Below are 24,556 nucleotides of genomic sequence, written 5' to 3' on the forward strand. Positions count from 1 at the left end.
GAGAGTGAAATGTTAGAGGAAAGACAGAGCAATAATAACAAGAAAATGCACAAAAAATGCTAGCTCAATTATCTCAGTTCCTCTAGAAGATATCAAAAAATTGTCAACGGATAAAACATTTATCATAATATCAGCATTTTTTTAACAGTTGACACATTTTTGATATTTGTTATAGGAACCGAGATAATTGAGCTGAAAGTTGAGAAGTCGGCGCTTGGAGGCTGAACTATGCGGTCGGCTGCCGATATCTTAACTTTGACTCAATTTATCTCAGTTCCTGTAAAAGATATAAAAAAGTGGTCAACTGATAAATTGTTTATCATATTATGAACAATATTTTATCAGTTGACAAATTTTTGATATCTCTTATAGAAACCTAGATAATTGAGCTCAAAGTAAACATTTGGTAAGTAGAAAAAAACCGTCACATAAAAAATAACAACCAGTTACAAAAAAAAACATTTGGCTTAAAACAAAAATGGACCTAGAAAAACGAATGATTCAAACAATTTTCTCTTTATTTTCTAATCCATTGTCTTTGATTTTTATTGCTTGAAGTTCCACAATAGTTTCCAGTTGCTGCTGCTTTTTTTTGAGTCTGAAAAAAATCTTAAATTTTTGTCACTATTAAGTTTAAGCTCAATTATCTCGGCTCATAGGCAAGATATCAAAAATGTGTCGATTAATAAAATGTTAATGACATTATAACGAACATTTTATTAGTTAACAAATTTTTCCTATCTTTTACAGGAACCGAGATAATTGAGCTCAAAGTTAAAAAGGAGATGGTTGCCGGCAAAGCTGCGCTCCGGCTGCTGACTGCCTAATTTTGAGCTCTATTATCTCGGCTCCTATAAGAGATATCAAAAGTTGGTCAAAAACAAAATGTTTGTGATATCATGATAAACATTTTAGCAGTTGACAACTTCTCTTATCTTTTACAGAAACCGAGATAAATTTGCTTAAAGTTGGTGATCCAAACTCACTCTTCAATTTTTTCCTGCTTCTCCTGAATTTCTATTGGAGCTCCGCAACTTCCATTTGGCTCATTTTCTTTGTGTTTTTGAGCTTGAACCAATTCTGCCAACCTCTGTTTCAGCTCCTCGTTGAGTTTTGTGACTCTGAAATTTCGATTTTTGTCCAAAAGCCTCATGAAATAAATTACTCTTCAATTCGATTTCTGCAAACTCGTCGCTTCTCGGTGAGCTCGGTCATTCGCTGCTCGGAAACTTCCATTTGTTGAGAAAGTCTAGAAAATCTACCGTAATATATTTTCAAATAAAAAAAAAAGACTTACTCATGATTCCGCTCCTTGAGATCATACAATTTTTTATCCGCTTGTGGAAGTGCTTGTTTCCGAATTTCGATTTTTCTGGAAATATTTTTACTATTATTTTGGGTGAAACTAACATTTTCAAATTCAGCGTTTCAAGAGCTTCAAAATGAGTATAATCATGACCTAATTTCCTTGAATTTGATTTTTGGACATTTTTGGACCACCTATGCGCCTTTAAGAGGGTCCAGTTTCAAACTTAAAGGAACATAGTCGTGTTTATACTCATTTTAAAGCATGTAACACACAAAATTCAATTCTGGAAAGAACAACTATTTCTGGCAGAAACTGAACTCACTGTTTCAACTCATCAATTTGTTTCTGCTTCATTTGTGCCTCCGTCTTCATTTGTGGTGCTTTCTGGACAAGAGTATCCACATCTCGAACTCTCCGAATCGAATTCTCAATGTCACCTTGCAGCATCATAACTTTGTCGAGCATAAATTTGCAATTATCGCATGCATCGTTATAAGCTTCTGGCGTCACTGGATTCTCCACATTTCTTACTGTATTTTGGTCTATTGTTGGCCGTACATAAGGCGCCATTCCTGGTAACGGCCCTTTTAGAGATTCAGGCGACTCTGGTTGTCCATTCCATGTTCGTCTAACTTCCATCGCTTCCAACATGATTTTGTTCTGTGAATATTTAGGTTTCATCGGGAAAATGGTACCCAGAAAAAATATGGTACCCAATATAAAATATGGTGCCCAGAAAAATGGTGTTCAAAAAAAGTGGGAAGCCACAAAAAAAAATGGTACCTAGAAAATGTTTTAAAATATGTTTCTGGCTACCTTTTTTTTGCTCTGTATCATTTTTTCTGGGTCCCTTTTTTCTGGGTACCATATTTTTATGAGTACCATATTTTTTTCTAAATTTCAGAAAAAATCAACTAACAATCAATTCAATTCCTCGCTTCCTTCCCTCTGGTTGAATAAAAAACAATGCGACTCCAACAACAGCTCTCGCCAGCTTATCATCCTTCTCCTTATCAAAAAACTGAATAACCCATCCCAATTGAATCAAGAATCTGGCCGCATAGACTTGCATTTGGCTGGAAATCGTTCGATAGTGAGCATCCATATAGAGAATGTTGTAATGTTCAACAACGTCTGCATAGTAGTCCAATGGCATCAGCAGATCTGATTTGAGATGTTGGAAGAGGTAATCTGGGGTCATTCGAGGTTGAAGGTATTTGACTGGGCACTGTTCTTTGATTCTTTGAACAGATTCCATTACGTATGAGAAGTGGTAGAAGGTTCCCTGGAAAATTGTTTTTTTCTTGATTTATAAGTTTTTGTTTTGTGAAAAGCTAACTCAAACTTGAAGTGCTTCCTCTAATAAATGCCCACCAAAACTTTTAACTTTGAGCTTAATTATCTCGATTTCTGTGACAGCGATCAAAAATTAGTCAACTGATAAATTGTTTACCATATTATCAGCAATATGTTATCAGTTGACAACTTTTTCATAGCTTTTACGGAAACCGAGATAAAAAGGCTCAAAGTTAACGATTTGTGAGTTAATCTACCAGAGAACATGGTGCATTAACCAATATTTAAAAGCTCATAACTATTTTTAGAAATGAGCTAAAAGAATGAAACCTATATCAAAATGTAGGGAATGTTATGGGCTTTTAGATAATATAAACATCAAAACGCAAAAATCTTGAAATTCTGGGTAACTTTTGAATTTCCCTAACCATACCCGATATTTGGTCTCGAACTTCTGTAGTACATTACACCCTTACTTCCAACTTTGAACTCATTTATCTCATTTTCTGTGAAAAATATCAAACATTTGTCAACTGATAAAACGTTGGTGAAATTATGATAAATATTTTGTCCGTTGATTACTTTTTCATATCTCCGACAGGAATCGAGATATATGATCTTAAAGTTGACGACTTGGGTTTGGCGCTCAGAAAATGTTTCCTCCCAACTTTTTTGTTTTTCAATATTTTTGAATAAAACATTAATTTTCGTAATTATCTTGTTCTTCGCTTTGAAATAAACCCTCACACGCCTAAGCTCCGCCCACTTTGAATTTTGAGGTTAGAGCTCTAGAGAAGTGAGACACACTGCGTCGTTAGCCTCCAAATTCAAAGTGGGCGGAGCCTATGCGTGTGGGAGCTCATTTTGAAGCGGAAGAAGCAAGTACTAAGACAAGCTTGATTTCAATTAAGAATATTGAAAAATGAGAAAGTTATGGAAAAATGAGATTCTTTGAAACTTGAAATTTTGAAAAGTTATATACCCATAATAAATACCCATAATTTCAAACCCCAAAATCTTACATCCTTGTTTTTAACGATTTCATAGAGTAGCTTCAAAATGTTTGTCTGCAGCTTAGCATTACAATTCACATGCTCCTTGCACATCTCGTTCCTCCAATTGACTCCGTTTACCAAATTATGAAATACGAAGAAAAGGGATTGAAACTGATTCATGACGAGAGCGAGATTCGGAGCACATGTTCTCACAAATCCCACTTCTTGGAGCATTTCTTCTTGAGTTATCATTGATAACGGGTCTTCGATAACCTGGAAAAAAATCGGTTAGTTCTAACTTTGAGTCAATTTTTTTATTCGGTTTCTTTCCGAGATATCAAAAAGTTGTCAACTGATTAAATGTTTATCATAATATTGCGATTAATTTATCAATTAACAAAATTTTGATATCTCTCATAGGAGGCCAGATAATTCAGATAAAAGTGAATGCACAGAGTAGGCTCCTAATAAATAATTGGTGCATCGACCAAAATTTAAAGGCGCATAACTATTGGTACAAATTTGACAGAGAAATGAAACTTATTTTGAAATGTAGGAAATTTTATGGGCTCTAAAATGATGTAAAACTCATAACTTGATCTATTTGAAATTCTGCCTGAATTTGATTTTTCCCGGTTCTTGGTCAAGGTTGAAATTTTCAAACAAACTTTGAACTTTAAGTCAATTTATCTCGGTTCCTGTGACAGGTATGAAAATTTTGATAACTGATAATTTGTTTAGCATAATATCACAACTATTATATTAGTTAAAAAATTTTACACATTTTGCGGAGGAATCGAGATAATTGAGCTCAAAGTGCATGTATAGGGTGGGCTTCAATTTGATGATTGGTGCATCGTCCAAACTTCAAAGGCGCATAACTATTTTCAAGAGTTAGCTAGAAAAATGAAACTTATATCAAAATGTAGGGAATCTTATGAGCTTTAAGATAATATAAAATTCAAATTTCAAACAGTTTGGAATTCTGGGTAAAATTTGAATTTCCCTAACCATACACGATGTTTGGTCTCGAAGTACAGGCCCTCATACTTTTAACTTTGCATTAATTTACCATATTCGTTAGTTGGTCGAAACTGAAATTTTTACTTCTAACTTTGAGCCAGTTTTTCTCGGCTTCTATAAAAAATATTAAAAATTTGACAACTGATAAATCGTTTATCATATTATCAGAAACATTTTATTAGTTGAAAAATTTTACATGTCTTGTTTAGGAATTGATATAATTGAGCTCAAAGTTGAAAAGTGCCTACCGATCTCTTAACTTTGAGCGTACATATCTCGGTTACTGTAAGAAATAATAAAAAGTAGTCAACTGATAAATTGTTTATCATATATATCAATATATTTTATAGCAATCGAGATAAATAAGCTCAAACTTGACGGTGTTGGGACCTTCTAAAAAAATGAAAAAAAAGACCCACCGTAACCAATGAAGCATCGCAATCCAAAATTTTCAAAATCCTCTTAAATTCATGAAGAGTAATTGTGTGCTCCAAATGTCGCTTCTCAGTTTCCCAACTTCTACATAATGCATTGAATTGTCTTTCTGAAAATTTTTCAAGATTTTAAAAATTCTGAGTTCCTTGAAAAACTCACTATCAGAAAATAATCTTTTGGAATTTTTGGGCGCTTGTTTCTCCCAAATCAATGGAACAATTTCGACGACGTCTTGAACAAACACTCGATGATCTTCTTCTTGATAAAGTTGACACGGAGGCACACAGCGAAGGTACAAGTTGCGATTGTGGTGTTTCTGAAAAAAATACTCATTTTTTGAAAAATTACGATTTTCAACTTCAACTTTCAACTTTGAGCTGATTTATCTCGGTTCCTTTGAAAGATATCAAAATGTTGTCAAATAATATATTTTAAATATTGTGATAAACATTTTGTCAGTTAATTTCTTTTTGATATATGCTAAGGAAACCGAGATACATGAGCTCAAAGTTGAGAAGTCGCGGCTTGCCGGCAGAGCTACGCTGCGGCTGTCGACATCCCAACGTTTACCTAATTTTTATTGGTTTTCATTAAAGATATAAAAAAGTGGTCAATTGATAAAATATTGATGATATTGTGATAAATATTTCATTAGTTGACAAATTTTTGATATATCTTACAGGAAATGAGATATATGGGCTCAAAGTTAAAGCCTCCTTTGAGTCGAGATCTGATAAGGATTATTGTAAATTTCAAGATTTTTGATTCTTTTGAATAGATTTGAAATTCTCCCAATTTTTCTATGGTTTTTCAGTTCCTCTCAAATTTTATCTCAATTTTCAAAAAAAAAAAAATACTCACCCCACACAACTTTATCTCACTGAAAATTTTCGAGATATCCTTTGTTTCCATTGTTCCTGCCATCAGCTTATCATACTCTCCGAAATCAACGTTATCAACTAAAAAGAATTGGCAAGGCGATTTTTTGATTTCCGTAGAGTCCATTAAATATAGATTTGTACGAATTTTTGCGCCGTTCGATTTGATAGTCAATTCCCAGCCCGTCTGAAAAATCGTTTTTTTTTAAATACCGGAAACTTTGAGCCAATTTATCTTGGTTTCTCTAGAAGATATGAAAAAGTTGTCAACTGATAAACTGTTTATCATAATATGAGCAACATTTTATCAGTTGACAGTTTTTTGATATTTATTATAGAAAATGAGATAGGAAGGATCAAAATTAAAATGGTAGCAGCCTCGCTAAGCCGGCAAGCGCAGACTTGTCAACTTTGAGCCAATTTATCTCGGTTTCTGTAAAAGATATCAAAAAGTAATCGACTGATAAAATATTAGTAATTTTATGATAAAAATTTTATTTGTTGACAACTTTTTGATATCTCTTATAGAAAACGAGATATAAGAGCGCAAAGTTGCAAGGTCGGCAGGCGACCGTGTAGCTCTGCAGTCAAGAGCTGACTTTGTTCACTTTGAGCCAATATATCTCGGTTTCTGTGAAAGGTATCTAAAAGCAATCAATTGATAAAATATTGCTGATAAAATGATCAACATTGTATCAGTTGACCACTTTTTGATATCTCTCACAGAAAATGAGATGTAGGAGCTCAGCTCAGCCGGCAAGAGCACAAATTTTTTGAAATTCAAAAAATCTCACCATAGCATTATTGGAGAACTCATGCAATAGATATTCAGTGCAAGCCACTGTTTTTATCTCCGTATTGTCATACATACCCGGTTGAGATGGTGGAGCCATACCTGAAAAAAGGCGCGCCATCAAAACGCGCCATCAAAACCTGTAATAAAAGGGCCCCCTAACTTGAAGTCTATTTATCTCAGTGCCTGTGGAAGATATGAAAATTTTGGTAACTGGTAAAATATTTGCCATAATATCACTAATATTTTATCAGTTGACACATTTTTGATATCTTGTATAGGAATTAAGATAATTGAGCTCAAAGTTGATAGTTGATAGTGTGTGGGGGGGGGGGGCTCTTCTATTACAGTTTTAAATACTTTGATTCATATCCAAGTTTTTAGAAAATAATTTTCTTAGTGTAACTTTCGATTCTTCAAAAAAATTCTCAAAAAAGATCAGAAACCAGTTGCAAAAAACAAAAAACACACGAGAAGTTTTCCCGCAGAGATAAAGAGAGAGAGAGAGAGAGAGAGAGGCTGAGAAAGGGTCAAAACGAAACGAACTAGTTTCAAAAAGTCTTGTTGGCGTGGTGTTAGAAGCAGCAGAAGAAGTGAGAAAATAGTGAGAAATTCGTAGATTTAGAGAAAAAAGCAGAGAGAGCGAGAGACGCAGAGATATATATTGCAACAAAACGAAAAAGAAGAAGAAGAAGAGGTATACACGCATAGAAAGGGATAGAGATGTTGGGAGAGAGTGGGGAGGGACACAAAAAAGGGGGCGTGGTCTGAGAAGATAGAGGCATGAGACGAGGAGAGAGAGAGAGGAAGGTGTCTATGATGAGGAATAGAAGAAGAAGAGGAGGAAATATGAAATGGAATAAGAAGAAGAACAATTTGATTTGCTTAGGTTAAAAGAGAAATTATGAATCTTAGAATCTTAGAATCTTAGAATCTTAGAATCTTAGAATCTTAGAATCTTAGAATCTTAGAATCTTAGAATCTTAGAATCTTAGAATCTTAGAATCTTAGAATCTTAGAATCTTAGAATCTTAGAATCTTAGAATCTTAGAATCTTAGAATCTTAGAATCTTAGAATCTTAGAATCTTAGAATCTTAGAATCTTAGAATCTTAGAATCTTAGAATCTTAGAATCTTAGAATCTTAGAATCTTAGAATCTTAGAATCTTAGAATCTTAGAATCTTAGAATCTTAGAATCCAAATAATGTATTCTGAAAATCCGAAAAAGATTTCCAGATGAATTTGTCAGATTTTCGAATTCTCAGATTTTGGGATTTGCGAATTTTTTTGAAAACGGGTAAGAGAAAATTCTCTTTTCTCATTTCGAAATATTGAATTAAAAGGTCAAAATTACATTTTAAAAGGACATGTAAACATATAGAACTAATGGGATGGAGAAAAAAAGAGAGGGGAGAAAAAATAAGAACATTTTTGAAAACGATCCAGGAATATGAATTTCTAAAGGTTAAGATAATTGAGAAAATGAGTGAAATTTCTGAAAATCTGAAAATAATCCGACCCTAAATATATGTGCACTTTGAACTCAATTAACTCGTCTCCCATGAAAGATATCAAAACGTTTTCAACTGATAAAATATTGGTGATATTATAATAAACATGATATCAGTTTACAGATTTCTGATATCTCTCAAAAGAATCGAGATAATTGAGCTTAACGGGCACGTATGTATAAGGTAGGCTCCTAGTAGAGCAAACACTAGAAACCCCAAACAATCTGAATACCTATTTTCGAATTTAATTGAGTTTTGGATAATCCTCCAGAACTTCAGAATTGTTTAGGTGTACATTTTAATTAAAATCTTGTATTCCAAAGTCCAGATTTTCTATCCCGAGCTGAATAATCTGTTCTGATTGAAAAAGGAATACAAATTTGAAATTCCCTATAAGAATTCAATTTTAGAATTTTAAGAGGATTAAAATTCAATAGAGTTCAGAAGGCGAGGCAAAAAGTAGAGGATTTGTGAATTTCAATTTTGAATTCGAGACTTTATGTAGAATCTAGGAATAGTGAAATCTTGCAATTTCAAAATGTACAGAATTTTGAAATTTTGAAATTTCGGAAACTAAATATCTCAGTTCTTTGATCTTCAATTTCAAATCTTTAGCAAAATTTCTAGAATTCGGATTTTTGGAAAAGTATAAAACATGAATACCTTAAGCATTCAAAAACTATCCCTCTAAATATCTGATATGCGAAAAACAAGAGCACAAGATTTCCTTATGTCAGACAGCCTACAAAAATTTGAATTCGAATTGTACAATCAATTATAAAACAGTGCAAGTGCAAATGATGATGGGGGTGTACTCTCACACTTCTTCCCGCCACGAATTGGATGATTCAAAACAGAGAGTATTCAAAAAGATGGAGAGCGCATACAAATTTATCATCGTCATCTTTTTTCTGGCACCATTGTTGTGCTAATGGAGGAGGAAAAAAGATTGTGGTCAAGAAAGAGCTGGGGAGTTTAAAAAAAAACAAAAACTATGTTTTAATTCTATATTGAGTCTATTGTTCCCCATTTGTTACAAATTTGAAACTGAAAATTTTAAAAAAAATACTGTAAAAACACTTTGAGCGAGAAGATGATAGGCTTTCTGTTGTGGGTTTTTTAAAATGGTAGATCTTTTTTTATGATCGATCAAATTTGGTATATCAGTGACCTCCAAGGAAGCCAGTAGCGCCGAATGCGCCCCAGCCAGCAACCGTTAAACCTGTATTAGAAGGTCCTTCTATTACGTGGGCCTTCCTGTTAAATGGGCCCTTCTAAGAATTTCCCATTTTTTCAGTATACAAAAACCTAGTTTTTTCGCCACTTTCTGTTTCGTGGATCCACAAAACCAAGTGCTGGAGCTTCAACCCCTCCCAATCACTTCTCTCATATTTTCTCTCTAGGCTCCTTTTCAAAAAAAAAAAACATGACGAATACCACTGGCGATACAAAACGATATCCAGAGTAGGTCCATTTATTCGAAATCCTAATAAAATAAGATTTGCAGTCTGAACCCAGAATCGTTGGGTCCGTTTTCCGAGGAATGTCCGGAAGAGGTGTACAACAATTTCCTTATCACTTTTGGAGATTATTCGAATCCTGAGGAAACTCAAGATGATAGGAAGTCCGCAGGAAGTAACGATGAGACAAGTGAGAAGAGCCCAACGTCTTCAGATTCGGTCTCTGAATCCAATAAGGAAAATGAAGAACCGGAAGATAAAAAAAAGAAGGAGATGGATGAATTGGAGATTCGTAAAAAGCGACAATTTCCATTGAGAAAGGCAAGAGATCCAGCAAATCGGACACCGTTGCAAGGTACTGTTGTTGCTCTAATTGGAGCTCAATTATCTAGGTTCCTATGAGAATTACGAGAAATGTGTCAATTGATAAAATATTGCTGATAATATGATAAACATTTTATCAGTTGATAGATTTTTGATATCTTTCACAGAAATCGAGATGAATTGGCTCAAAGTAAAAAAGTCGGCCGGCAGGCGACCCCTGCAAGCGCCGGCTCCTTTATTTTAAACCAATTTATCTCGGTCCCTGTAAAAGATATCAAAAACTTTTGAACTGATAAAACATTGGTGATAATATGATAAATCATTTATCATTTACAGATTGTTGGTATCTCTCACAGGAGCCGAGATAAATTGGCTCAAAGTTAGATGAGCGGCTGAGCTAAGTGATCGCCTGCCGACCTAATAGCTTTAAGACAATTTATCTCGGTTGCTATGAAAGATTTCAAAAATGTGCTATGACTGATAAAATGTTGACGATAATATGATAAATATTTTATCAGTTGACAAATCTTTGGTATCTCTCACAGGAACCAAGAAAATTGAGCTTGCAAATTCCAGATGCCTCCGAACTATGCCTCTCTTTTGGTGGATGTGGATTTTTGGGATCCTACCAGTTTGGAGCAGCCAAAATGATCTACGATCATGGAAAAGAGTTGCTGAAGAGAGTTGATAGATATTCCGGGTGCTCATCGGGAAGTCTAGTGACCACGATGCTCATTTTCAATCCGGAGAAGTTGGATTTAACGAATTTGAAGTTTTGAAATTAAAGATTTTGATTTTTAGAATATCTGAAGCCGTTGAAGAAATCTATAAAATGGCTGATGAAGTCAATGAGACCGCTCTTGGAGCAATGTCTCCAGGATTTGTGATTGGGGATCGTCTTCGAAAAGTTGTTGAAAGATTTGTGCCTGATGATATCTCGAAAGCTAATGATTTACTTTTTGTCTCGGTTACTAGATTGAAGGTAAGGCGGGAACTTTGAAGGCGCATATCTTAAAAACTACGGTAGCTTGCAAAAAGTGGTCAATTACAAAAGTATTTAAAATTTTATGCCGAGTAATTTTGTATTTGATAAAATTTTAATTGCTTTTTATATTCTTGAGATATGCGCCTTTAAAGTTGACGCCTCTTTTTGCACTGCGCCTGACAGGAGGGGAGCCGCGCCTAATTCAATGGCGCATATCTCAAAAACTACGGTAGCTAGCGGGAAGTAGACAATTACAAAAACATGTCAAATTTTATGCTGAGCAATTTCATAGTTGACAAAGTTTTGATTGCTTTTTTCCTTCTTGAGATATGCGCCTTTAAAGTGTGGCGCGCTCCCCAGCGACTTACTTTAAAGGTGCATATGTCAAAAACTACAGTAGCTAGAAAATAATTGTTTTTTCCAGACCTGGAAAAACGAGCTGATCTCCCACTTTCACTCAAAATCCGATTTGATTGACTGCTTGATGGCCAGCTGCTACCATCCGATGTACTCATCTGGATTATCAGGAAAAGCGCCAATTTTGAGAGGAGAGGTATATAAAATTTAAGCCAATTTATCTCGGTTCCTGTCAAAGACATCAATAAATTGTCAATTGATAAATTGTTTATCATAATGTTAGAAATGTTTTATCAGTTGACAGATTTTTGATATCTTTCACAGGAATCGAGATAAATTTGCTCAAAGTTGACAGTGTGAGGGACACTCTATGCTTATGGTTTCTCATAACTTCACCCATTGGTCTACCAACCTATTTTAGGAATTTCATAAAACTCAATCCCAAATTTCCAGCCCTACATCGACGGTGGCTACTCGAACATCCTCCCAGAATTCCTTGACAAACGTACCGTATCCGTGACGGCTTTCGCTGGAGACGCCGATATTTGTCCGACTGAAAAATCGGCACTTTTCAATGATTGGATGTTTGCATTCTTCAATCAGAACATGAAAGTCACCTTCTCCAACATGAAGCGCGTCTCGAATGCGTTGTTCCCTCCGCCACGTGGCATGCTTCAACAGTACTTTGATGCCGGTGCCAAGGATGCGGAGAAGTTGTTGAAGGAGGCTGGAATGTATGAATGATTGGCATCTGGACTTTTGTGTAAGGTTTTGAATGAATGATATTCATAATTTTGTTCTAATCTAGATACCATACACCTGTATTAGAAAGGCGCGACTGTTCAACTTTGAGCTCATATATCTCAACTCTTGTACAAGATATCAAAAAATGATCAACTGATAAAACATAGCTGATATTATATTAAACAATTTATCAGTTGATAATTTTTTTATATCTTTGACAGGAACCAAAAGAAACAGTCTCAAAGTTAACGAGCATTTCTATTAAAGGTTTTACGGCTGATGATCCATATTAGTCAGCTCACGTCGCAATTTGAATGAGCTTTTTAGGTTTTCTGAGCTCAAATTTCACATAAAGCTGGTTGTGATAAAAAGCTCAATTCACTGTTTGACCAGTAATTTGTAAATTAGACATTCAGTTACAGTAATATCTGTATTAGAATGGCTACCAAACTGTCAAGTTTAAGCTCAATTACTTCGGTTCCTGTGCAAGAAATTAAAAATGTGTCAACTGATAAATTGTTCATCATAATGTAATCAACATTTTATCAATTAGCAACTAGTTTGTATTTCTATGACAGGGACCGAGATAAATTGGTATAATGTTAATTTTCTATACTTTTTCCTTTTATTTTCCATAAAATATCAAGTAAGTTCAACTACTTCTTCACTGCTGGTTTTGGTTTCTTCTGATCCTTTTTCTGACCATTCTTCGGATTCTCCTTTGACTTCTTCTTCTGTTCCTTGCTCATCTCCTTTGACTTCTTGCCATTCTTTGCTGGTGGACCCAACTCCTTTTCCTTCTCCTTTCTCTTTTTTTCCGCCGCCTCATACTCTTCTCGTTTTCTCTTACAGTACTCCTCCATTTCCGCCTTATCCTCCGCACAGAACCTCTCCATGAACGCCTCATCACATTGATCTTTCTCCGTCAAGTTGTACTTTCCGGTTGCTACCTTATTATGGAAGTACTGCAGAGCGTCGAATTCTTTGAGATAGGGAACGTTTCTGGATTTCATTGTGGCTTTTGTCATACAAAGTGCCAAATAGGTGAGCTGATCCGGTGTCTGGATAGAATTGTAGCGACATTTGCGGACTGGGAACAATACTGAAACGGAATCAGATTATAGCAACTTTTAAACTTTGAGTCAATTTATCTCGGTTCCTATGAAAGATGTAAAAAAGTTGCTAACTGATAAATTGTTTATCAGATTATCAAAAACGTTTTATCAATTGACACATTTTTGATATCTTTTATAGGAGCCGAGATAATTGAGCTCAAAGTGAGGTTCCGGAAATATACACATTAGCAGAACAAAGGGGGAGACACAGAGAAGTAAAAATTGGTCTGCTAAAGTGAATATTTTGAGAAACTGTACTTTGAGCTTAATTATCTTGGGTCCTACAAGAGATATTAAAAAATTGTTAACTGATAAAATGTTGGTAATATTATGAAAAACATTTTATCAGTTGACAGATTTTTGATATCTATTACATAAATAGGCTCAACGTTGACAAGGCGGCGCTTGCCGGTTGAGCTAAACGGGCGGCTGCCGACTTGTTAATTTTGAGCAGATATATCTTTTTTCCTGTGAAAGCTATCAAAAATGTTCAACTCATAAAATTTTTATGATACTATATATATTAATAATTTCATCAGTTGACAAGTTTTTGGTATCTTTTACAGAAACCGAGATAATCGTGCTCAAAATTAACAAGTTTTACTGAGTCAGGTCTAGCTAGAATAATCTTTCAAAAGCCAAAACTATTGTAAAATTTTATAGTTAGATCTAAATTCAACATCAAAAACAATTATTTTCTTACCTTCGATAATATTCAAGTTCTTGGTCGTTTTAACCATTTCCATTCCATTCTTCAGAGCAACCAGCGTTCCAGTTCTACCAATTCCAGCATGACAGTGAATCAGAACATTCCCCTGGAACTTTTAGGGTAGTAAAAGTACAAAAAATGTTTGAGCCCAATTATCTCAATTCTTGTGAAAGATATCAAAAACGTGTCACCTGATAAAATATTGTTGATATCATAAGGAATAATTCATCAGTTGACTGATTTTTGATATCTTTCACATGAATCCAGATAATTGCCTTCAAAGTTAAAAGTTAGGGGGCCCTTCTATGGCAGGTTTTACAGCCTTTTAATAGTTCAAAAATCAAAATTTTAAAAGCCCTAAAATTCTCAACTCACATTTTCGAATTGATTTATAAAGCTAAAAATCTCCAACGCTGGTTCTGGCTCAGTTGGCGATCCATGATCGGGCCATCCGGTGTATTGAAGTAGCTTAAGCGATTTTGGCGGTTGCTGGGGTCTGAAATTGCATTTTCGCATCAAAATCAAGTTTAGAACTTCTTACTGAAGGGTATTTTTGTACTCTATGGTGTAGAGAGTAAAGTTCTTCTTGTCCGTAAACTGCTTCAAATTCTTTTCAACGCTGATGGTTTTGATTTTATACCGTCCAAATTCCACTTCTCCTCCCTCCTCGAGAGGAAAATACGCGGGGCATTTTTTAATATCTAAAAACTCATAATATAATAGATCTGACATGTTTGAATTTATCATTTCAAAAGCTTTAAATTTCGAGAACTTTCAAAACCTAGCTCCCTTATTAACGTCACTTTACTCGAAGGCCACCGACACCGTCAACTTTGAGCCCATATCTCTCAGTCCCTATGAAAGTTATCAAAAATGTGTCAACCGACAAAATATTGTTGATATTACGATTAGCATTTTATCAGTTGACCACTTTTTCATACCTTCTATGCGAATTGAGATATATGGGCTCAAAGTTGATGGTTTGAGTGGTCTTCTCTTAGAGTGTTTGGTATCTCAAATCCTCACCATTCTCGATGAACGCACAAGTCATTACCAGACCTTGAACGTTATACTGATCAATCATTGCCCAGTGCTTCTCAATTGTACTCTTCTTTCTTGGGTTCTGATATACCAATACCCCGTTTTGATTTCGAATCTGTTCATTCCCATCCAGAGGTGCTTGTGACATGATGCACGAGCCCTTCTTCTCAAACTTCATCACGTTGGCGTTGATGAATGGATCATCAAACCCATTCAGACTGACTGCCGTATCCTTTATACAGATGAGTTCCTCATATCGTCTCTCCGCAATATTTTCCTTTTTATCCGCATCAGTAATCTTCAACTTTTCCAATCCTTTCAAATGTCCCAATACCTCCTTTGCCCAGTAATGTGGTGTCTTGTTGTTGCTGTTTTGTGCCATAATTGAGGTGTAAACGGTTTTTCCAACGGAAAAATAGTCGTCTTCGTCGCCTGAAAAAAAGAAGAACTGTACATTTAAAATCGCATGGGAACTGTTTCAAAAGTGGATTTTTGTTTGGGAAATTCGATGTGAACAGAAGAGAAATAAGTTCTGATGTTGTCATGCTCAAGTATGAGCTCAATTATCTTCATTCCTATGCAAGGTACCAAAACTGCGTCAACTAACAAAACACTTCTGATATTATGATAAACAATTTAACAGTTGCTAACTTTTTTGTATCTTTAACAGGTACCAAGATAAATTGGCTCAAAGTTAATAGTTAGGGGGCCATTCGTGACCTAATAAAACATTTCAATCTAAAACCCACGTTGCGTATCGTCTCTATCCAGCTCATTATATTTTCCTTCTTTCTTGCAGCACAGGCATCTACAGTATCCAAGCCATAGCAAAATGAAAAAGATCACCAATCCAACAAATACAACACCAACACCAGTCGGAGCCCTAAAACATTATTTTTTTCAAACTGAAAAATTCCAGGAACTCACATCACTGCTGGATCCTCATACCATTGCGAAACTGGAGACCGTTGAGGCATCGATTGATTGGAGCCACCAGAAATCGATTGAGGTCCAGAGGAAGATGCTTTGTACATTGCCTTACTGTAGGATTCAAAAAAGCGATCAATAGCTGCTAGAGATGCAATGGCGCCTTGGAATCCAAAGCCAGAAAAGTCCAGGTTCAAATTTTGCAGACTTTCGAGAGCAGTGACTGCGTTCTTTGAGTTGGCAGTGTTCAGAGCGTTCATGGTCTTCTTGATTTCCTCCAGTTCCTTTTCCGATACGAATATGACTCCTGGAATCTTTGCAGCATTCTTGAGGACCGTTTGCAAACTTTTGAAATTTGGGATTTTAGCATTTCTGGGTCTCCTGTACGCCCTTCTTCTCTTTCTTCTCATTTTCCCAACATCCAAATTTTTTCTGAATATATCAATCGCCGCCAACGTCTTCATCAGTTCCTCCTTGATTCTCGCTAGGTCTTTAATCCTTTGTTCTTGTTCTGGAGTCAGTTTCTTGGCCTTTGCATCATTTTTGATATCATCCATATTCTCTAAAAATGGCTTCAAGACGTCCCTCTTCTGATGGATTTCCAGAATTGAAGTTAATCCTCTCACAGCCATTCCAATCATATTCGAAAACTTTTGAGAATCCGGAAAACTTGAATTCAAAGCCAATGCTTCTGGTGCCCTCACTTCTTTCATTTTATCAGCCGATTTCTTGACATCCTTCAGATAATCGACAGATTCCAAAACGCCCTTGACAATTATATCTTCTGAACCTTTTTTGTTAGTTCTGATTTTCTGAATCATCTGAACCATATCCTTCACTGCTTTTCCACTATCTCCAATCTTTTCTAAGCAAGTATAAATTTCCAAATAACTCTTTTTGGCAAGATCATTGTGTAATTTGTCAGGGACCGTGAGATCCATTTCTTTAGCTAGCTTATTGATTTGAGGACTCACAGAAAGGAGAACATCAAGGTTGGTCTCAAGTCGCTTCAAATTTTGGATCATCTTCTTTTCTGGAGTTTCGGATTTCATGATCTTGATCAACTTCAGGCCAAGCTCTTTTTTCTGATCATCGTTCTTTCCAGTGACATCGACAAGAGCCTTCAAAATGGACAAATCCTTGAGGCTTTCAAAGTAATCCATATTTTCAATTTTTTGCATTAAACCTGACAACTCCTCAATTTTCGCTTTGACATCATCAACTGTTCTGACTTTTCCCGGGTAATCAACATTTTCATCGCATTCCAAGAATGCAGATACTGTTTTATATACATCTTCAGGGTTATCTGGTACTTGTGCAATATTCAGTTGATCGTTTTGGACAACCTCAAACGATTTTTGATTCGCGGGTTTATTTAATGGTATCCACTTCGTTCGTACACTATTCAATGCAGTTTTCAGAGAATCCAGTGCGCCAAATGCTTTCTTCAAGCTCTCTGACACAAGTTTACTCTGATTCATATGACCCGCAATCCAACCATTCTCACTATCCTTTGCCAACGTGTCCAGATCCTCAAACTGATTGATGAAACCGGATGTGTACAAAAAGGTTTTTTGCCTTTTGTTGCTCTCAGTAGTGAGTTGATGAATAGTTTTGAGACCGTCCTGTGCCTTCTGAGCATTCGTACGACTAGTGTATACTTGCTTCATGTTCTCCACAAATTCTGATCTGGCCTTTTCGTCGATTAATTGACTGTCTTTGAGCTTGATACGATTTTCATTCTCCAGTTCGAATAAGTCAATAAACTTTGACGAGTCTCTAGTCAGAAGAATTTTATCAACCAGATCAACGACTTCACCGAATCCTTGGATCCCTGTTTCCGTGTCAAGAAGATTATCATGTACAGATGGAAAAAGAATAGCCACCTTGCTAACATTTGCTTCTGTTTTAGTAACCGTATTCAGGAGTGCTGAATTCAACGCATTCGCCTCATTTTTCATCTTCTGTATTTCGTTTTTGAAACCATCCAACTTCTGAGCATCTTCCAAGTGAGTGTTATAGTCAACTCGTCCCGTGTAATTTTTAAAGTGATGTACAAATGAGGAATTTGTCCGGACATCCTCTAAAAGAACGAACCGAGCCTCTAGATTGCCTATCTCAGTAGTGCTTTTCAGTTTAGTGGGAAGCTCGGCCAGTCCAGTCAATGCATCGTTCAGAATCTTTGAATCCAGGTTGATGATATGTTTTGGTTTGATAGATCCCATATGAAGGAGTTCGGAGACCAGATCTTCGGAAGGTATGAGTCCAGTGAGGAGTCCAGCTTCCATGGATACTCCATTGATGAGACGAGCGAGGGTTTGGAAGTTCAAAACCAGCGGGGAGAGTTTGTCGCCTAGAAAGAAAGATTATTTGTTTATTTTGTTTCTCAGTATTTCTTACCTTTGGGAGCGCGACGAGATCTAGAAAAGTTCCCAGATTCCAAAGTATCCGAAATCGGAAAGCAGGCTACAGTCTGGAGTATGACCAGAAGCCAATTCCAATGGCGCCAAGGGAATATCATACTGGATGATCTGAAACTGGGAAAAATGGAATTTTAAAGACAATTGGCACATAATTCGGAGGGTACAACAATTCTGGTGTACAGAATTCGATTTTTTTATAAGTAATTTGTACCCTTAACTACCTCAAAATCTTTGTACCTTATTTGCCGGGACAATTATTTGAGAATCGAATGAACAAAAATCTACTCACTATTTTTTTTCAGCCTCTTACTTCGGATGACAGTAGTTATCTCAACGCGCAGATTCTCACCTGAAAATGTTGGAAACTTCCGATTTGATCTTTTATGCACCACTTACAGATCCTTCGTCGCAGTGTTTTTCTTTGCTGGACTATCGGTTGGATTATTGATTTGCTGTTGTCAGTATTGATTATGATGACAAAACAAAGTAGGGTAAAAAAAGGTTAGGCCAAGTTTTTAAGACGAAAAAAGTGTAGGATAAAGAAAAAGCATTCTAATCTAGGTTTTAGTATTTTCAGCGTGAATTAAAGTTTTTTTTTTAATTTCAGAAAATTCAGGAAATTAATAAAAACTGGTCCACACCTATCACACCAAACTTTTTCATGATAGGTCATTCTGTGGGGACTCCTAACTGGGGCGGACGTGCGCTGGAGTTTTCTAGGCCGCGGTCTCATAATGTTGCCTCTGGGAAACCCACAAGCAATTGGATGATGTCCCATCCCCCATAAAAAAAATAACACAGAGACTATTTTTGGCGACGTTGTAGATCAAAATTTCTCTCTCATTTTTTCGCACAGGCCTGGAAATTGTAAACATACAGTACCGGTTACAATTTTATGGGGAAAAATTATCATTTTTCAGACTTTATAATTATTTATTTGAAACGATTTTCAAGAGAAAAATTATACAAGTAAAATCAGAAAAAAGGAAACGACATGGTGGTTTTTGCTTTAATTATTTATTATGATATTTTTAATTATTCAAAATTAATTATGATCACACCCATTTGGGTTTGGGACCATTTCCAACGGCACTCGGCTGTCTGATGCCACTAGTTCGTGGCGTGGCAGGTAGTTGAGGGATTACTGTAGGTCTGGTGATACGGAGAGGTTTCGGCTTCTCGAGAACACTCATTTTGGGTAATGGAGAACGGACGATTGGGTGAGAACTGGTGTTGATAAGACTGGGACGAGCAGAAGTGGACACTGACGGTTTCATGGTGATCTGGAAATTTTTTTTTAAAAATCTATAACAGATTTTTTGGGATCTTGGGATCTTGGGATCTTAGAATCTTGGAAACTAGCAAACTTGAAATCTTGAGATCTTGGGATTTCGGGGTCTTGGGATCCTAGGATCTTAGGATCTTATTACTCACCTCCCGCTTCTTCTCAGCTGTCATTGTTGGCTTTCTAACAACTGGTGCACTCATTCTTCGACTCAATGGAGCCTGAATTCCACGGCTCACAGGCGGAGGTACAGTAACCTTGGGTACTGTATTCGACGTCTTCTGATTCCCAGGCGGTGTTCTTGCTCCAGGCTTCCGAAGTTCCGCAAGTTTCGAATGTGCTGGATTGCTTGTCGTGACACTCACAATTCGGACCTTTTCTGGAGTTGTCGATGATGGAGTCGAGATTTTGGGACGAATTATAGAAGTTGGCGTTTTAAGAGAGGGCTTCGGAATGATTCTTGGCTTTTCTGGAGTTTTTTCTAGAATTTTCTCTGGGGATTTTTCGATTTTCTTGGCAGTTTTCAGAGGTTCCGCTGGCTTCTCTTTTATTAAAATCTTCGGTTCTTCTGGTTTCGGAGTTTCTGGCTTTTGCTCCTTTGGGGGCTCTTTTTGGATATGGCTGGCTCTCTGAAAATTTGAATTTAGCTGTGAGGGTGCAGAAAAAGTCATTTTGTAGTTCAAAACTTCATTTCTAGCTACCGTAGTTTTTGAGATATGCACCTTTAAAGTCGGCATCTTTGCGTATCTATCTTTTCTTAGCGCGTCACCTTTAAAGGCGCATATCTCTAAAACTACGGTAGCTGGAAAAAAAGTTGACAACTACGAAAATATGTAAAATTTTATGCTGGAAATGTTTGTAGTTGACAACTTTTTTCTATCTATCGTAGTTTTTGAGATATGCGCCGTTAAAGTTGGCTCGTTTCTCGTCGTCAGGCGCCTGAAAGGAGGAGGGCACCTAATAGACACCCACTTCTATACATTCACTTTGAGCTCAATTATCCCATTTCCTGTAAAAGATATCAAAAATGTGTCAACTGATAAAATATTGCTGATATTACGATAAACATTTCATCAGTTCACAAATTTTTCATATCTCTCATAGAAATCGAGATAAATTGGCTCAAAGTTAAGATACCCTTGCTTACCTTTTTGGTCAAACTTGAAATATAGCTCTCCAAATCGTTGCACATATCATAGTTGGTGGATGTTTTCTTCGGGATTTTGTCATCATTTTCTTTACTACTACCAGTACTATCTGTTGGACTTTCCAGTGGTGGTGTTGGAGGTGTGAAGCTGGAAATTAGAGTGTTTTCAGCTGAATTTTTAGCTGAAACTGGGTTACTGTACCTTTCTGTAGTGACATCTCGAAGTTTTCGGATACGGATATTTCCAAGTTTCTGACGAACGTCCAGAATGTCGCTTGCTCGTTTTCGGGTTCTAAAAAAGGATTTTAAAGCTACAGTAATTTCTATACTAGAATAATTAGGTTCCTATGAGAGATATCAAAAATCTGTGAACTGTTAAAATATTGGTGACATTGTGGTAAATATTTTATCAGTTAGTAGATTTTTGATAGCTCTTACAAGAACCGAGATAATAGACAAGTTTTTGATATCTATCACAGAAATCGAGATAACAAGTCCTAAAAACTCACACTTCACATGGATCACTGGATGTCCCATTAGCCGTAAGTGTCTCAAAAAGATCTCCATTGTTCACAGATTTTTTGTCTAGCTTCTGCTCCATTTTCTCTTCTTTTTCCACTTTTTTCTCCTCCTTCCTCAATTTTCGATTCTCCCTGGACACGTGTTCCTTTAATGTCTGATGTAGTCGATTCAGTAGAAATGTGAATATTTTCAGACATTCGTCCAATTGAAAAGTGTTTCGATTCTCGCAAAAATAGTTGGCTAATTGGTGTTGTAGATCAATTAATAAATCATATTTCGCCTCAAAATCCTTCAATTCAAAACTGCAATCGATTTTTATCAACTCCAGGAATTGCTGAAACTCTTCGTCGTCTGATAACTTTTCCAATTGTCTTTCCAGTTTGATTCTATTATCTTTAAGAGATTTTAGAGAGGTCTTGATTTCATCAAAACTGATTTGAGCAGCTTCTTTTAAAGTGGAGAGTTCTGATTGAAGACTGGTAACAAGATCCGGTTCACACTGGAAAAAAAATAGTATTGATAGAAAATTTAGGTTTTGAAAAATGATTTTTCACATTCTGTGCATTTTGAGCTCAATTATTTCTGTTCCTTCGAGAGATACCAAAAATGTGTCAACTGATAAAATATTTATGATAATATCACATATATTTTATCTGTTGACAATTTTTCGATATCTTCCACAGGAACCGAGATAAATAGACTCAAAGTTGAAAAGGCGGCGGCTGCCGACATCTTAAATTTGAGTTCATTTATCTCAGTTACTGTAACAGATATCAAAAAGTAACCAACTATTAAAATATGTATCATAAAATCTTCAATATTTTATCAGTTGACACATTTTTGATATCTCTTACAGTAACCGAGATATATGAGCTTAAATTTAGGTCATATTTGTACACGTTTTGAAGCTCTTGTTTCAAATTCCAATTCAAAACCTACCGTCACCAGCAAATGAAGCAACGAAAATTCCTGTTTATTCCCCTTCAAATCAATCAGCTTCCACATGGAATTCAGTGTGAATCCGAATGCATTTCCTTGGGCGTTATTTCCATTCAAATAGTTTCCCATATTCACCAGAATCAGCAGAAGACGTGGTAGTGTTGGAGATTTTAGGATTTCTGAATTATAATAATCAATATATGGGGTTTTGGGGTACTGTACCTTGACTCGCACTCGTCAAAACTTCCACATTGGGTGCCAGTTCTCTCATTAGTCGCGAGAAGTCACCGAGGAAGATTTGAGTTTCTATTCTGAAATTGAACATTTGTTTATTGCTTTTTTTAAGCTCAATTATCTCGTTTCCTATGAGAGATAGAACAATTGTGTCAACTGATAAATTTTTTATCATAATACCACCAATATTTTATCAATTAACAAAATTTTGATATCTCTAGGAAGCAAGATAATTGAGCTCAAAGGTAGGAGGTCGGCAGTCAACGGCGTAGCTCAGCCGACAAGCTCCGATAGTTCAACTTTGAGCTCAATTATCTCGGTTCTTCTAAGAGATAAACAAGATTTATCAACTAATAAATTATTTATCATAATATGAGTAATATTTTATCAGTTGACAACTTTTTTGTATCTTTGACAGGAACCAAGATAAATACGCTCAAATTACAGGTATAGAGCAAATACGTTATTTCATTTTAGACTCCAAGACTAATTTGGTTTTTTCAATTGCCTAGTAATGATTATATTCATTTTGAAGCTCTCAAAAAGAAAAACTTGAATGACATAGTCACTTTCAATTTTAGCTCACCTCAATCGATAGAATGGAATTTGAACGAGTCGATAGAAAAACGAGGAGGGTGGAGACAGCAATGAGATATCTCCGGTGTATCGTTTCAGCGCTTCTTCCTGTAGAAAAAAATTGAATTTTAAAAAAAATTAAATTAGCCAATTATAGACTAATTATACCTCCTCATTTTGTGGCAACATTCCGAATAGATTCTGAAGAGCGTCAATTTCAGCAACAGGTTTGTTTGAGCTGACATTTTCGATGAATTCGTCGATATTTTTGAATTGTTTCAGCATGATCGCCACATTTTGACTCCGTTTAGAAGTGAGCAACTCGACGTGCGCATCTTTTCGGGACGTCTTCTGAAAGATTCTGATTTTTTTCTTTTTTCCAGAAACCCTAACCTTCTTGATCCCTATTTCTGATGAACCTTGAGCAGCAAGCGTCTCAATTCCAAAGAAATTATCCAATAAATCAAAATCGATGTCCACATCGGAAGCTTTTGCCAGTTTTCCCCATACACTGTCGTCCAACACAGTGTTCGCATTGATTTTCGACCATTGCACCGTCCGCGTTTTCGTCTTTTTCTCTTTTTTCGGAATAAATGAATTTGGACACTCGGCTTTTAGTTTCGCAGGAAGACCTTGACCTATTTTTGGGATTTTCGGTCCCTTTAAGGTTAGTGGAGGTGGTGGAGGAGGTGGAGCTATCAGGAGAGGGGGCGGGGGAGGGGGCGGAGCTTTCATTTGAATAATTGGTGGAGGCGGAGGAGGGGGTGGAGGGGGCGGAGATTGATGGACTAGATTCTCGTTGGAGTCAAGAAGTTGAAGCTTTTTGAGCTGGCGTTCAGCGTCGGTCTGGAAGCTTGAATCTTAGAATCTTAGGATCTAAGTATTGTAAGGGTTTTGGGATCTTAGGATTTTGAGCATTTGAGATCTTGCAATTTTGGGATCTGAAGATCTTGAGATCTTGTAATCCTAGAACCCTGGAATCTCGGAATCTTTTAATCTCAAAATGTCAGTTAAAAATAAAAACCAACCTGCGAACTAATCCCCTTCAACTGTTCCAATATCTGGGAGAGAAAAAACGCTCTCGCCTCATTTTCTCCACTTCCTCCATCCTTATCCAATAATAGTTCGTCGAGTGTTCGTCGAATCGTGTCGCTCGTCATGGTTTTTGCATATTCTGGAATTTTTTATTGCTTTAGATCATAGGATTCAAGACTTTTCTACGGTTGGAAGTTAAAAGAGTTCAAAAAATCGAGCGCCGGGATTTTTGGAAGAAAAATCCATATATAACTTTGAGCTTAATTATCTCGGTTCCTATGAGAGATATCAAGAAGTTGTCTATTGATAAAATATTGCTGATAATATGATAAACAATTTGTTTGTTAACAAATAGTTGATATCTTTCACAGGAACCGAGATAGTTGAGCTCAAAGTTAAGAGTTCGGCAGGCAACCGCGTTGCTCTGCCGGCAAGCGCCGACTTTTCAACTTTGAAATCATCTATCTCGGCTCCTATAAGAGATTCCAAAAA

General features: G+C 36.2%; 4 protein-coding genes across 4 annotated transcripts; 1 reads left to right on the top strand and 3 right to left on the bottom strand.

Annotated features, from left to right (window-relative positions):
* Nucleotides 1-501: 501 nt before the first annotated feature.
* Nucleotides 502-6,829, bottom strand: CBG15160 (the record flags this gene model as incomplete). Its single annotated transcript, XM_002642843.1, has 11 exons — nt 502-598; nt 987-1,121; nt 1,166-1,249; nt 1,298-1,372; nt 1,632-1,969; nt 2,229-2,594; nt 3,628-3,873; nt 5,043-5,167; nt 5,218-5,374; nt 5,920-6,123; nt 6,731-6,829. The coding sequence occupies 11 exons, from the start codon at nt 6,827-6,829 to the stop codon at nt 502-504; spliced, it is 1,926 nt and encodes a 641-aa protein (XP_002642889.1).
* Nucleotides 6,830-9,667: 2,838 nt separating this feature from the next.
* Nucleotides 9,668-12,111, top strand: CBG15159 (the record flags this gene model as incomplete). Its single annotated transcript, XM_045243317.1, has 6 exons — nt 9,668-9,705; nt 9,749-10,056; nt 10,602-10,776; nt 10,827-10,992; nt 11,435-11,563; nt 11,821-12,111. The coding sequence occupies 6 exons, from the start codon at nt 9,668-9,670 to the stop codon at nt 12,109-12,111; spliced, it is 1,107 nt and encodes a 368-aa protein (XP_045095657.1).
* Nucleotides 12,112-12,767: 656 nt separating this feature from the next.
* CBG15158 lies at nt 12,768-18,424 on the bottom strand (the record flags this gene model as incomplete). The annotated part of the gene is made up of 8 exons (XM_045243318.1): nt 12,768-13,213; nt 13,930-14,041; nt 14,311-14,431; nt 14,477-14,636; nt 14,962-15,408; nt 15,726-15,859; nt 15,904-18,256; nt 18,304-18,424. 8 exons carry the CDS (start codon nt 18,422-18,424, stop codon nt 12,768-12,770), a joined length of 3,894 nt encoding a protein of 1,297 aa, XP_045095658.1.
* Nucleotides 18,425-19,381: 957 nt separating this feature from the next.
* On the bottom strand, nt 19,382-24,189 carry Cbr-inft-1 (the record flags this gene model as incomplete). The annotated part of the gene is made up of 9 exons (XM_045243319.1): nt 19,382-19,609; nt 19,761-20,258; nt 20,759-21,050; nt 21,268-21,779; nt 22,220-22,398; nt 22,442-22,530; nt 23,040-23,137; nt 23,198-23,875; nt 24,058-24,189. The coding sequence occupies 9 exons, from the start codon at nt 24,187-24,189 to the stop codon at nt 19,382-19,384; spliced, it is 2,706 nt and encodes a 901-aa protein (XP_045095659.1).
* Nucleotides 24,190-24,556: the final 367 nt, after the last annotated feature.

The sequence above is a fragment of the Caenorhabditis briggsae genome (genome assembly GCF_000004555.2).
Source record: "Caenorhabditis briggsae complete genome, chrIII, whole genome shotgun sequence".
Taxonomy (NCBI): Eukaryota; Metazoa; Nematoda; class Chromadorea; order Rhabditida; family Rhabditidae; genus Caenorhabditis; species Caenorhabditis briggsae.